Source organism: Cebidichthys violaceus, unplaced genomic scaffold (genome assembly GCF_023349555.1).
Source record: "Cebidichthys violaceus isolate CVI_PGR_0920_01 unplaced genomic scaffold, fCebVio1.0.p SCAF_9, whole genome shotgun sequence".
Classification (NCBI taxonomy): Eukaryota; Metazoa; Chordata; class Actinopteri; order Perciformes; family Stichaeidae; genus Cebidichthys; species Cebidichthys violaceus.
In genome coordinates this window covers 10,478,134-10,491,872 of record NW_027176975.1, presented here as the reverse complement: position 1 = coordinate 10,491,872, position 13,739 = coordinate 10,478,134, and the positions used below count along the sequence as shown (strand labels likewise).

Sequence of the window (13,739 nt, the reverse complement as noted above, 5' to 3'; positions counted from 1 at the left end):
TAATGAATTAGCATAACTCAGTTTCTCTCTCCGCTCATCAGCTCTGCTTCATTTTAGAACTTAGTTCATTTATGAAGACCAGACTGGGGGCTGCAACCCCTTGCCTCTCCACGGAGCGAGAGGAGATAATTATTCTCTTTCTGACTCACACATTTCGATGAAAAATGCATACAGCTGGGACTGGAAGCAGCTTATCAAAAGGTTAACTCTTCCCCACAGTTGTCTGTGCGTACAAAGGGAGCATTTCCGACAACAGTGGCAGCGTCGGGCCACTTTGTGTTTTCCTGCTGTTTTGTTTGGGTGTTTTCAACATTGTCGTGACCCGCCACTGGCCCGATGCTTTGTTTTCCCCAAGTTAACTTTCAATCAAGACACAAGCCAGCTGTTGTTTGTGTTGTGCTCTGTACAACATTTCTTAAGCAGCCGTTGAGTGCTGCTACACAACCAAATGATTCCAATGTAAATATATATATATATATATATATATATATATATATATATATATATATATATATAGATAGATAGATAGATAGATAGATAGATAGATAGATAGATAGATAGATAGATAGATAGATAGATAGATATACAGCATACAGTTTGTTTTTTTTAATCAACTTTTAGCTTCATCCATATATTTAAACACTGACTTAACATGCAAACAAACATGCAAACCAGTTTAATCATAATTTCAGACAACAATTGTGAAGTCTATCGAGGCGGAGTCTTTTTCTTGGCTAACGTATACTATGTGCTGTATTCAGTATGCACGTCATTGTGCTTGATAGCTCTTTAGTTCATCTCATTGAGATGCAGAAATCTTCTGCCTTTTTCACCTTCACGTACACTGTATTCCCACATACACTACTGTCACTCATTCATACACACGCATGCACACATGCCGAGTTAACACACACACACTCACACTTGAGGCCTTATGTGGAAGGAGCGCTGCCTGGGAAAGTGATAGCAAGAGAAAAGAAGCTCTGGAGAGTGAGTTATCTCTTTAGATGTCATTGAGGGGCGCCTCTTTTCTCTCCCCTCTCCTTCCCTCTATCATTTTCCTCTTTCTTCCTCTCTCTCTGTCTCCCTCTCTCTTGTTCCCACTTGCTCTCTCAAATCATGCTCGCCTCCAGTGGTATTCAGACAGTCCAAGGACAAAGTAGAGATATGCTTGGAGCAATGGACTGTCCGTCAGTGTGTTTGTGTACGTGCATGAGTGTGTGTGAGACAGAGAGGGGTTGATGTTGAGTCTTTGAAGCTGTTCTTCCCTTGTCCTGACAGATCGGAGTCTGGTCCCTCTCCATTTAACCCCCTGATGCTACATCACACACTTGCACACAAACAATACACACTTTTCAGGCTGCTGAGGACACACACAACAACACGATGCACAGCTTCCTATTGTCGAGGTCACGCCCTTGTGTTTAAGGACTGTTACGCTTCCTTCATTTTATATTTATTGACTTGTCAAGGTGACTGTTATTATATTAAATAGTTAATTTCCATAACGAAGTAGGATCTGCGTTTATTTTTTTATATTCACACGTTTGAGCCTTGTATTTGTGGCACCAAGCCATGAGTCTCTGTATCATTAAGTCATGCAGTATGTCAATGTGGGCTTGGCTTGTCTGAATTAACCAAACTGAAGTAGATGGCCCCAGGGTCTGTGACCCTGAAAGAGGCACACACCCAAAACCAACCAGATGCCTGACCTGCCTCATGCCACACACATACACACATGAAATCCATCCTGGAGACAGACTTCTCCCTCTCTGTGTGGTGACGTGCCTGCTGCGCTCTCTCGGACAAACAGGGGAAATCCTCCTTGTCTTGCCTTGTCCATCACAGGCCATCTCACTCTCCCAGTGCACGTGGGCCCCTGCAAACCCTCCCCCGACCAGGCTCCAAACCCAGGAGATTTAACCAACACACATGCACACACACACACACATGCACAGGCCCCTTGGCTACAGCCAGGTTCCCCTGACGCAGGGACACACGCAGGCAGGAAGTTTGAGGAGAGGTTTGTGTCAGTTTGCTTCTCTTAGAACACTTCAGGTCTGACCCTCTCTTGACCAGGCGGCTTCCTCCTCCTCCATCTCTCTGTAAACAACCACATCCCAACGACTGAAGGCGTGCCGACTCACCAAGTGTAATAACATCACTCATGTTTTGATGTGAAGCGGGACGTCTACGTGAGTTAGGGAGGCTGACTCACGTAGATATGGTTGTGTAGCAGAAACGTTGTGCGTGCGTGTATGTGTGTGTTTCCTTCTGGGTTTTCTCTGATTGCAAGGATGGCAAATCTTCGTCATAGAGGAAACCATGTTAACCTGTCACCTTAGCAGTCTTCTCCTCCCACTATTTATCCATTGTGTGTCCTTAAAACACACACCCACCCATGCACATGCGTGCACACACGCACACACACACTCACACACATAAAGAGGGTTTGTCCACTGATCTTGTTGAGTGTGTGTCAACTCCATTAGCACATTCCCAGATAGGGCCAGAGCCCTCTTATCTGCGGCGACCCATTAATTACACTTTGTTCCCTTAAGTGATCTATTTCAGACCTGCCCCGCCCTCAACACCCACTTGCTGCTATCTCCACCCTTGGCCTCCTCCTGCACCTGACCTTTCTCCTCTCCTCTCCTCTCCTCTCCTCTCCTCTTCCTCCTCTTCCTTTCATCCCTCCAACTCACACACTATGTCCCACTCTCTGTATGTGTTACAATGCATGGGATCGCAAGGTCAAGCGACAAGTAGCTGCACACATGCATAGCAGGTGTTTGCATCTATTTGAGACACAATAATATAGAATCAGGCTCTGATAGAGCACTTAATTGGTGGATTTAGATGTTAAATTTCTCTTGCAGTAGACTCAAACTCCTACAAATCCTACAGTCTAGTATACCACATGTTCAACAACAACACTGTTGCTTGTTTGTATGTATCTGCATCCTCTGCATCCAGGGAGATGCTAAACAGTGAGAAGTGTTCAATCAATCAGTAGTTAAATTGTTGCTGGTTGGCCCCAGTGGAAATCTGTCAGGTTAAAACCAGGGGGCTTGTTTGCATGTCATCTCACCCAAGAATCCCACAACGCTATATATGCACACAGATTATGTTTTTTGTTTCTCCCTTCAGTTCGGTAAGTCTGATGCCAATAATTAAAAATCAAATACCATGTACATTCCCTGACCATGCTGCCAGTTTATAATGCCTTTAGATACTTTGCAGTTATACCTTGCATTGCGTGAAACATGCGTCCCTGGTGTTAATGACTGTGTTCTATTGTTCTATAGAGCTCATACAACCTGGTTAGTGAAGGAGGGCTGCATGTAAGGTGTGTGCAATCACCATGGCCTTGTGTGGATGGGGGTTCTCACACTCAAAAGCTGTCTATTCTGTGACCATTGATTCTGAATGTGGCCTGTCTTTCTTACAGGTGCAAAGGGGCCTCTCTTACCCCTCTCCTCCTCCTCCTCCTTCTCTTTTGTGACTGAGTGATGTGTGTGTGTCTGATATTGTAGAAGTGTGTGTGTGTGTGTGTGTGTGTGTGTGTGTGTGTGTGTGTGTGTGTGTGTGTGTGTGTTTTTCTATGAATGGTATTGTCCTGAAGGTGCTAGGGAGGTGCGTGTGTGTGTGTGTGTGTGTGTGTGTGTGTGTGTACGTCAGACCTCATTGTGTTGAAGTGGAGCAGAGGTTGTGTGTTTTTGTGAGTGAGGAGTGAGTGTAGTATATTGAAGGGGTGTAGCGAGTGTGCAGTTCAGCTTGGACTCTGTGCTTGCGTGTGTTTTGTGCGAGTGTGTGTGTGTGTGTGTGTGTGTGGTAGAGTGTTCATTGGCGCACCCACATGTATGCATGCTGCATCCCCACCAGTGTCTTTGGCAAGGTTGTCTGTCCTGACCCTTGCCCAGGCGTCATGATGTGTGTGTGTGTGTGTGTGTGTGTGTGTGTGTGTGTGTGTGTGTGTGTGTGTGTGTGTGTGTGTGTGTTTATGTGCTTGTGCCTGTGTGAGTGCACGTATACGCATGCATGCAGTGCCTCCACTAATGGACAGTCTTTGTGGGGGCCTCTCTTTTCAGCCATGCTGCTTTTGAGACACATTGTGCCCGGGCATAGAAACAGAAGCTCTCCATTGCCCCTCAATAGGCCAAAAACAAAACCGTGTCAGGCGAGCTAGCAGCCCCTGAGTGTTTGCCATTTAAGTCCCGACCAATGGTGGTGCAGATGGAACAAAGGCCCTGGACAGGAAAGGAGGCCTACACTGTTTACAGTGCTAATGTCTGGGTGGCACTCCCAACAAGGCCCCTCCATACACATACATGTGTACGCACACTCAGTCACTCAATCTCTCTCTTTCTATGTCTCTCTCTGTCACATACGTACAAGAAATCAACAGGTATACTCGCATGTTTAAAACAAAAACTGACAGTGAATCTTGGACATGCCAGAGTGAACATTTGTCCCCCCTAATGGATAAGCAACAGAAGAATGGTTTATAACGAAAGGAATGGCAGAAATTGTGATTTGTGTGCATCTGATTGTTTTGCAAAGCTGCTAAATGTATTAATATTTCTATGACAAAGACATTGTCACAATTGTGTGTTTTTTGGTGTTGTCGGGTGGATTTGGTTGTTATGAGAAAATGGTGTGCTTAGACTATAATTTAAAATTCTCCCTTTTAACCAAATTACATATTTTATGTAATTTTGACGTTAACTCTGTACAGATTGTTCTCTTTCTTTTCATCCAAATGGCTTCCTGATGAAACAAGACACAATGTCCTGTCATTGATATAAAGAAATAATTGGATTTTAAGTTGAATTAGAACATTTTTATAGTCATTCTGTTTTTCATTCATTTCATATTGACTGATTTTACTGTAGAGACAAATTCATAGCAACTTGTTTTCAGATGTTGCTTATATATAGTGCTAACTTAAATATTACATTTTATTATTTGATTGCACTTTGTAAATAAAACATTATTTAATGTCATTATTATTACAAATTAAGAAGTAAATGAAAACAGGTGCAACTGAGCTGTCTTGCTCTTGTTCCAAAGTGTCTCATCCCCAGTAAAACAACTGGCAGTGAGAGGTGATGTCAGAAGCGAGGGCATGTTCGGGCTTTGGATTCTTACCGAAGAGGAGTGGGGAGAGTCTGACACTGGTATCAAATAGCTTGCGCTGTCCTTGGACCAGGGTTATCTTGTAAATACTGCGCTCCAAGTCTATAAAAACGAGGGTCCTTTATGATGGCCAAGGCCACTCATTCACGTTAAAATAAAAAAGCACTCAGTGCAGGCTGGGTATGGAAGCGGCAAGTAGGGAAGGATAGATGAAGGGAGGGAACTGAAGGAGAAAGAAGAAGAAAGGAGAAGTACAGTGCCGCATTGTCTTTTGTGTGGAGTCCTTGTCTGGAATTTCTGGAATTATTATATGGAATGTAAAGCAGCTTACGTTGGATGATGATTTCAACAAGTTAATGTGATATTCTCCTCTCTCTGAGTTTTCTTTCCATTTTGCTTCCCCATGTCTCTCTTCTGTTTGTGTTCTATTCTGAGTAAATACAGAGTCCCCTCAGCGGCCCCTGTAGCTAGTGATTCAGGTTCCTCATCTCTGGATGTGTAATGAGTTCTGCCTTGTTTTTGTCTAACCACAACACACAATAATAAGCAAAGTAATTAAAAGCAGTACGAGGGAGATGGATGTGGGGGGGTAAGCGGGGAGCAGACCCCGCTTACTGACGAGCATTAAAAATGAATGGCATTCAAGAAGCAGCAGTGGTATTAGCGGTTTGATGAAATGAGCTCTGTTTTAGTCATTTTTCTGTTTTGTTTTTTTTTCTTTGGTGATGCATCTGTGACTCTCCTGCCCCTGTAGACATGTGAAGGCTTAGTACCATGTTGATTTGAAAAACAAAATGAAGACACATAGCATCGCAAAACAAAGTCTGATAATACCTACGGTACACTGTCTGTCCATTTGATGTGGATGTCTTCACCCTGAATGGAAATTGAGAGGTGGTGGTGGGGAGGGGGTTGAATTTTGATTTTTAATTAGCTTTTTGACTGAGGACAACACCTCCATGTTTTGTTGAAGAGGACAGAGTTGCTCTGGCAGTGTGGCTGACCGGCTGTCACCTGCCTGGGCTCCCTCTGACCTCGTCTCCAGTGGCAACTTGTCCTACCCCTTTCGACAGACAGCCACGTGGGACAAAATGACATTCTTGACCTTTACGCATGTCGGCAAGCAAGATGACAACACGAATAACTGACTGTATGCTCTTGTGCATTTCTTATGGACAACCACGCACACATAGGAACTAATACACACAGTGTCTTCACACACTCTGCACATACTCTCACACACAGCATAGAAGATCATCTAATATCAGAGAGTGTCAGGGGCGGAAATCCGATCGTCTGACAACCAGGATACAGATAGCGATTCCCCACCGCTGATCCATGCAACAGATAGTTTCCACAAACAGCGGCCCGGCTAAGGTTGCAGCCCGCCAGGGCTCGCACCCCAACGCACTGCTCTGCCTCACACTGAGATAAAACAAAAGCTTAGGTTACCGTCGATAGGAAATCAATAAGAAAATACACTGTTTGTGTTAGATTTTTGATGAAAACTTTGACAAGAGGAAATGAGAAAATGTTTGCTTCTGCATGCAATATTATCATGTGTATCAGTCCTGTTAGATATTCTGTTTTTGTAATTTTTGCCTCACAATTACATCATTGCTCATCTCCTTTTTTAATTGAAGCTCATTAAATGTTTAACCCAAATGTCAGTATATTTGATTAATCGTATTAATAATTGTTTAAAGGAATTCAATTCACACAAAGAAAAGTATCATTGCTTTACATGTCCCTTGTCTCAAAATCCTCTTAATAATTTGAATATGTATTTATATTTTACATGAAGTAAAGAGATATGGCCCCCTTCACATCAATGTAATTACGAATCACAAAAAAAGTTTGATTCAAATAAAATAGGCCATTTGTACACAAGCAATTAACTGGTGCGGCTTTAAATAATGTAGCCCAGATGGAACCTAATTATAGTCGGCATGCTTTGATTCTGGCTTTCTGTCGGAGTATCACTCGGGGCGTCACTTTGGCTTTTCAGTCACCTAGCGTTTGTTTTGAAATTTGTGACAATCAGAGCCGATTACCATTTGTAACAGCATGTAGCGTTTGGTGCGAAGGGAAGAAAGCATGGCCGATAGCTATGGAGGAGTTTCCTTGTTTCCTTTTTAACAGCTCAAAATTCTCCTCCTCTGTTCCCTTACCTCTCTGCACACAAATGATAACAACAGTGTGCGTGTGCGTGTTGGGGGATTGTGTTGGATGGTTGGGTGTTTTGGGGGAGGGTACAGTGGGTCTCTGCTACATGTGTGAGTGAATGTATGTGTGAGTGTGTGCCACCCATTAGTAGACGCTAGCGAGTGACGTGTGTGTGTGTGTGTGTGTGTGTGTGTGTGTGTGTGTGTGTGTGTGTGTGTGTGTGTGTGTGTGTGTGTGTGTGTGTGTGTGTGTGTGTGTGTGTGAGAGAGTGTCAGCGTCTTGTACCACTGTAGAGTCACATGGAGATCAAACAGTCAGTCAATTACCTTGAGAGGGCTCCAGTGGCTGTGACAGAGTGGAGGAGGCTAAATATCCTGGATCAAATACTCTCTTCTGCCTGTCACGTAATGAGGCAGCTTCACCAGGCTCAGACAACACACACAGAATGTTCAAACACAGGGCGCAGGTTCGCCGCCGGACTGAAACTCTGCCATGACCTGAACAGAGAGCACGGAAGGGGAGCTTACACCACAGACCACATACCTGCTTTTTCCTGCACTACAGTGAAACATCATCATGGAGCTCTGTGTGTGTGTGTGTGTGCGTGTGCGTGTGTGTGTGTGTGTGTGTGTGTGTGTGTTTGTGTGTGTTGCCTCACCTCAAGGTTACAGCCATCATCATTCTGTTTGCAGAAATAATCTCTGCTAAGCTTGCCATTGCCTAATGCTAATTACAAACACATTGTGAAAGTAAAGAGAATTTTTTTTTTTCTGTACTTCCCATGACAATACCCAATGTTATGGAGCGCACAGTAACACTATTATTGCATTTACAATAAATGAGGACATAATTGCATTGACGATAAACTTTATTAAATTAATGCAATTACAATGATCTTGTTAAAATGAGCACATGCAACTTAATTGATTCACAGTTAATGCAAGAAAGCACACTTAAATACACAGGACTCTTGATTTTCAAAGTTTGATCAGTTAAACACAAGATACAAGTTGTAATTAAACTGATTAAAATGGAACCGCTTTGTGTCTGTTATATCTTGTTTTAACAATACATGAAATCAATTGCTTGTAAAAAAAAAATTAATGGTATCAGTTGAAAAACTTTTTCAGTAAGGGATTAAGATTGTGGATAAAGTAGTACTCATTGACTGTTTATGGGTTCACTTTACACACAAGATTCAGCCAGATGACACTTCATCGATCTCCATATCTTTTAAAGATATTACTTTGATTTGTGGCATAGCTGAGGTAATTCTCTCTCTCTCACAGTCTTTAGTGGTTATTGAAGCCTGGTCATTGGGGGTCCTCCTCTAAATCAGTCGTCACATCTTAGCTTTGACAACATCCATTAGGTTCGACACACTTTGGCTATTAAAGGAAGAGTGGACGTAAGCAGTTAAAGTCCTATTTAAGCCAGTGTGTGAGTGGGTTTATGCCTCTATGTGTGTGAGTGTTGTTGGGTGGGGTGGGGGAGCTCCACCATATAGAGGGTGGAGCTTAACACCAGAGTCATTGGAGGGGCACAGGCTCATCTGCATATTGGCACAGAGACGCCCCCCTGGTGACCCCGGACTGCGAAGGGATAGGGTGGAGAGGCTGGCGGCGTTCCGGAGGAGTTCACCTCCAGTTCAGGGTGAATGAGAGAACGCTGCGGCATTGATCGCTTCTGCGGGAGAAAAAAAGGACAAAACAGAAGTAAAAACACTAGTGAGGGAGAGACCGATAAGACAGGGAAAATGGAGGCGGTGGAAAAAGACCACAGTGCCTCAAATTGGATATAAATGATAGATTAGAAGTGTGAGAGGGCTGTGTCTTTGTTTTCCAGGGTTGGGTGTTATGTTGAACCCTACACAGGTAGCAGAGTCACTGAGAGTGCAGGGTTATTGACTCCCATGATTGCCAGGCCAGTAAATTTAACCCAAGGCACTGACTGCAGTCTGCTTGCTATATAGCGTGCAGCACAGTCCCTTATCTCAGAGTGATCGAGAACCCCTTACATACTCGTACACACAAATTACACAAACGCACACACCACCGGCAACAACTGAACCAAAATCCACACTCAAACCCCACATTTACCCCCGGTCTAACAATCATACACACAAACACACACTTGCACGCACACCATCTCCATTAATGCGTCCAGGCAGGGGTCAATCTAATAAACATGGGGTCAGTGCAGTGGTCATCAGAGGCCTGTCTATGGTGAGAGAGACTTTAAGGGGCTTCCTAATTGTATCCCTGTGGCCTTCTAGTCTAGCTTTTTATAGCCGATCGCATGTACACAGGAGAAACGAGGAAAAAGGCACTGAAGAGAGGAGCAGAAGTAAAGTGGTATTTTTTAATGTACTACTGATTTGACTCAGCCACAAGGGTCGTGGTCTTCATCTCTTTTCTGCAGGGACCAGTTGTTTTCTTACAACCCTAACTGATTTCAGATACTAAGCTTATCATTTTTTTTTTATCCTCCCGAGAAAATTGTAGAGACACATTTAAATTTGCTTATCTTAAAAACAAATGCAGGTCCCAACAAAAAAACAACTGTGCAAATAAAGATTCAAAAAAGAAAACTCATTACTTCAAGGCTTGTATTCACTCATCCCTCGGTCTGTAAACACATGTAAATTTTCCTTGGATCCATCTATCAAGGGATGAAACTCTTAATATCATCTCGCGGCAAACCTATTCTCCCTCTGGGAAACAAGAGGGCACCGCAATATGGCTTCTCAAGTCCAGTTACAGTTGTGTTGCTAAGCAGCTGAGCTGCTAGCCAGCGGTGGCAGAAACAAGCCATTATCTGTTAGCGCTCTCGCTGAACGGTTAGCGAGCAGGAGTAGGAGACAAGTAGGGCAACAGCTGCAGCCACGATCTGTCCTCATCATGGATGCTTCGATGCAGAGCCGAGGTGTTCTGTAGCCGGACTAGCTGGCGTAGGGGAAACATAGAAACTGCCATTGAGAGTTTGCAAGCTATCCAACTAAAAAGCTGGCCAGCGATACCCTTACCCCTGAGGCAAGCAGGAACCTGAGGCGCATGTACCAGATTTCAAGCTTCAGTGTGACCCCAACTTTGGGAACTGGCTAACCTGGAGGAGGTCAGAGGGAAACCCAGTCCTTCTGCCTCCCCCCACCACCGCCAGACCACTTGATATGCTCACTAGTTACGTCTCTCCAGCTTCTGTCTTGCCTATCCTCAATCAGCCCTTTAGAATGAATGACTACCGCTCCACTGGTTTTGCTTAGTGCCCCCATTGTGCATAACTCTGGTTTTGTTGGAAGGCCTGAGATGGAAAGAGGGACGTGCTGTGGTGTTGATTATCAGGTATCCACTTGGATAACATATTAAGACTGTCCCCTTGGACTAGTAGGTCATAGGCTGTCATGGCTCTCATGGAAAAGGCCTTAGACTTTCATGGAGCAATGCAGTACATTGTGAGAGTGGCAAGCCTTACGAGACAAAAATCTCACCTAATGGTATTTGTTTATTTGTTAACCTTTTAACATGCAGAGCTAAATTTTTGAATATGTCAGACTGTCCACCGTACTCTTTCTTTTTTCTACAGCTTTACGGTAAGCAAATATGTTGTAAACCTTGCTCATGCTTATGTTTATGTGTGGGTCTTTTACATGTAGGAACAGAGCGCCACGAGCTGACCTCCTGGATGAGTTACAACTCCATCTTCAGGTTCTTCAGTGAGGTCCTGGAGGCGAAAGAGGACGAGGAGGCGGTGGAGACCTCCAACATTGTCACCACACGCAGCAGCTCCCTCAAAAGCAAACACCAAGATTTGTAGAGGGCCGATAAAAATGACTGTGAACAAGAGGAGAGGGAGGGCGGTTGCAAGAGATCAAAGGGGGAATGCAGAAAGGGAAGCTAAGGTTCCAGATCCTCTCTGCTATTTTTCTTCTCCCTCTGTTAACGTCCCTCCATCTTTCTCTTCTCACTGTTTTCCCCGAGTGTCATTTCTCCCTTCCAGCCCTCCCTGGCTGTGCACACACATAGCCTTGTTGTTGTAAGAGACAAGAGTACGGGGTCACCATGTATACATCACAATAACGTTTTGCATTACTTCTAGTTGAGCGCAACTGTCAAAGCAATATGGGCTTGAGTGTTAGCGCTTCCCGTGGGCTGTGGCCTGGCTGCGGGTACGGACCACGGCAACAGAGATTAAGGCTGACAGGCGCTGTGTACAATGCGCTGTGGTGCACCTCTAATTGTCCTGACATCAGCCTGAACTGAGCTAATGCCCAGCCTGCCCTGCAGTCTGCACTGCTCAGCCTCTCCCTCTTCCCCCCCCTGGTCCTAAAGCCTGAGCATTTACGCCAACATCCGCTCATGCTCATGCTCAAATCATGGTATCATCTGCTAAAGTTCAATATCATTTCAGCCTGATCAGTGCCCTTACCTACCACAAGTGTTTGTGTGAACACACACTCTTAACTGGTGACCATTTGTTTTGTTTTAACAAAGGGAGTTGTTTTCATGACTTCTTCGTTCCCAACTCCTCCGCACATGCAGTCAGTTTTTAAACTGGACTTTTCTCCTTCAGCTTTGTGTAAAATGTGGTTCAACGCTGTGCCAAACATTTCTGGAATTGCAGTGCTTATAATAAGATATTTATTTTTCTCAACTTTGAGCTAAATTTGAATGCAATGTCTCATACACACATTCACACTATTTGATTTTTGTCTAATATTAAGCCAATACTTGAGCTGTAAGTGTTTACTTAGAATATCTCTAGGATTGATTTGCAAAACTGTGGAGTCTCTCTCTACTATAAATGTGTATCTTTTTTTTCAATTTGATATCCTTGAAATTGATGTCTCCATATGATTGAATGTGATGAAACAAATAAAACAAACACAACCTGTGCTGAATATGGAAAATGCAGGACACTGAGCATATTTAAAATTACTTAAAGTCAAGCATCAAAATGGGTTTGAGGGATTTCTCATTTTAACAGGAGCCAGAAGTCAGCTCACAACACTCATAAAGCCTCAATATATCGACTTACACGTGTCAGGAAATCCAAGATTTCAATATTATTCTAAGCCTGAATGATATTTCTTTAGATGTTGGAAAAATGTAACATATCTATTTTTTCCTCCCACCAAGGCACTCTTCTTGTGTACTTAGAAGTGACAAAGTCAGCTCCCTGCTCAGCTGCACATAATCTGCCTTTGTGACACAAACATGATATAAATTTTCCACAAGGCTGGTGTGCTTTATAAACCACTCAAGGCTTAATGGAATACATTTCTAATGTGTCATGACATTAGTAAAAACTCAAACCGGATACAAAATCTTATGATACCTTAGACACATTCTCAAATATATACCTTTTTTTTTTTTACTTCAAATAGTTCCCATTGTTTAACTTTTACACTGTGAAATCCTGCCTCTCCTGTCCTGTGTCTATGGTTTAAGGCTTTTGTGGATTATCTTTCCGCTGTAATGAGACAACTGTGGCTGATGGTTGCAGGCCTAATTTCCTTTTAATTTGATTCAGATCTCTCCAGGTTTTAGCAAAGAAGTTTGCTTATTATTTGATTTGATGAGTTTCGTTTCAAGATACCATTGCTCATCTTTCTGCTTTTCAGCTACAATCAGTTCATTTTTCTCTCCATAATTTGTATATTGTTGCCTTAGGAATAAACAAGACTATGTTCACTGTTTTTAATAATATCCAGCAAGCCATATGTGAATGAAACTAAAGATGTAAGAGCAGCCCAAATCCAAAGCACAGCCTGCAAATAAAAGGGGACTAATTTTGTCAATTACTCTCAAGTCTCTATATTTTGCAGATGGTGTATATGTTATATTGGTTTAAGGAACAGGGCTGTTTTGTTTTTATCGCATAAGTCTTTGGATTATATGAAACCACGAGTGTCCTGCCGGGTCACATATTTTTGTTATGTTTATTTCATTCTCTTTTGACCCGTCTTGGTTTTAAACGGCTGTCTTAAAATGATTTTAAAGTTGATTTTAATTGTTGCAATTAACCTATTAAACCTGTCGAAACCAAATAAAATGAACTTTTGCATCTTGCTTTTTAAACTGTACATATGTTCCTATTGTGTTGTTGATTTTTCTTTCGTTTTGCTTTTTATTCCCTCGTGTTTTTCTTGCAGAAGTAGGCTATGTTACTGGTGCAGAACAGCGCACATCAGGAATGTGTGTAAAAATATATCAGCAGTACTAGAAGTCAGGTGCGATTGAACCGAAGAGAGACAGAGATGTGGCCGAAAGTGTAAAGCGAGTGCAGCGGGACGAGAAAGTCGAGCTATGAGTGAAAAATCAAAAGTCATCATCTCACATGACTTCTATGAAATCTAACCGAGAGGTAAGACCAACTCGCATTCATTTGCTGCCACACAATCAGCCAGTGTTAGTGTCTTTTGTCATGTTTCTAAA

General features: G+C 43.0%; 1 protein-coding gene across 2 annotated transcripts in view; it reads left to right on the top strand.

The window, feature by feature from the left end:
* Window positions 1–13,387, top strand: part of arb2a (ARB2 cotranscriptional regulator A) — a 143,481-nt gene extending 130,094 nt beyond the window's left edge. For both annotated transcript variants that reach the window (XM_068703747.1, XM_068703746.1), the window contains one exon: window positions 10,958–13,387. In XM_068703747.1, the coding sequence (XP_068559848.1) occupies window positions 10,958–11,118 (161 nt within the window). In that variant the 3' untranslated portion in view covers window positions 11,119–13,387. The remainder of the gene's footprint in view (window positions 1–10,957) is intronic.
* Window positions 13,388–13,739: the final 352 nt, after the last annotated feature.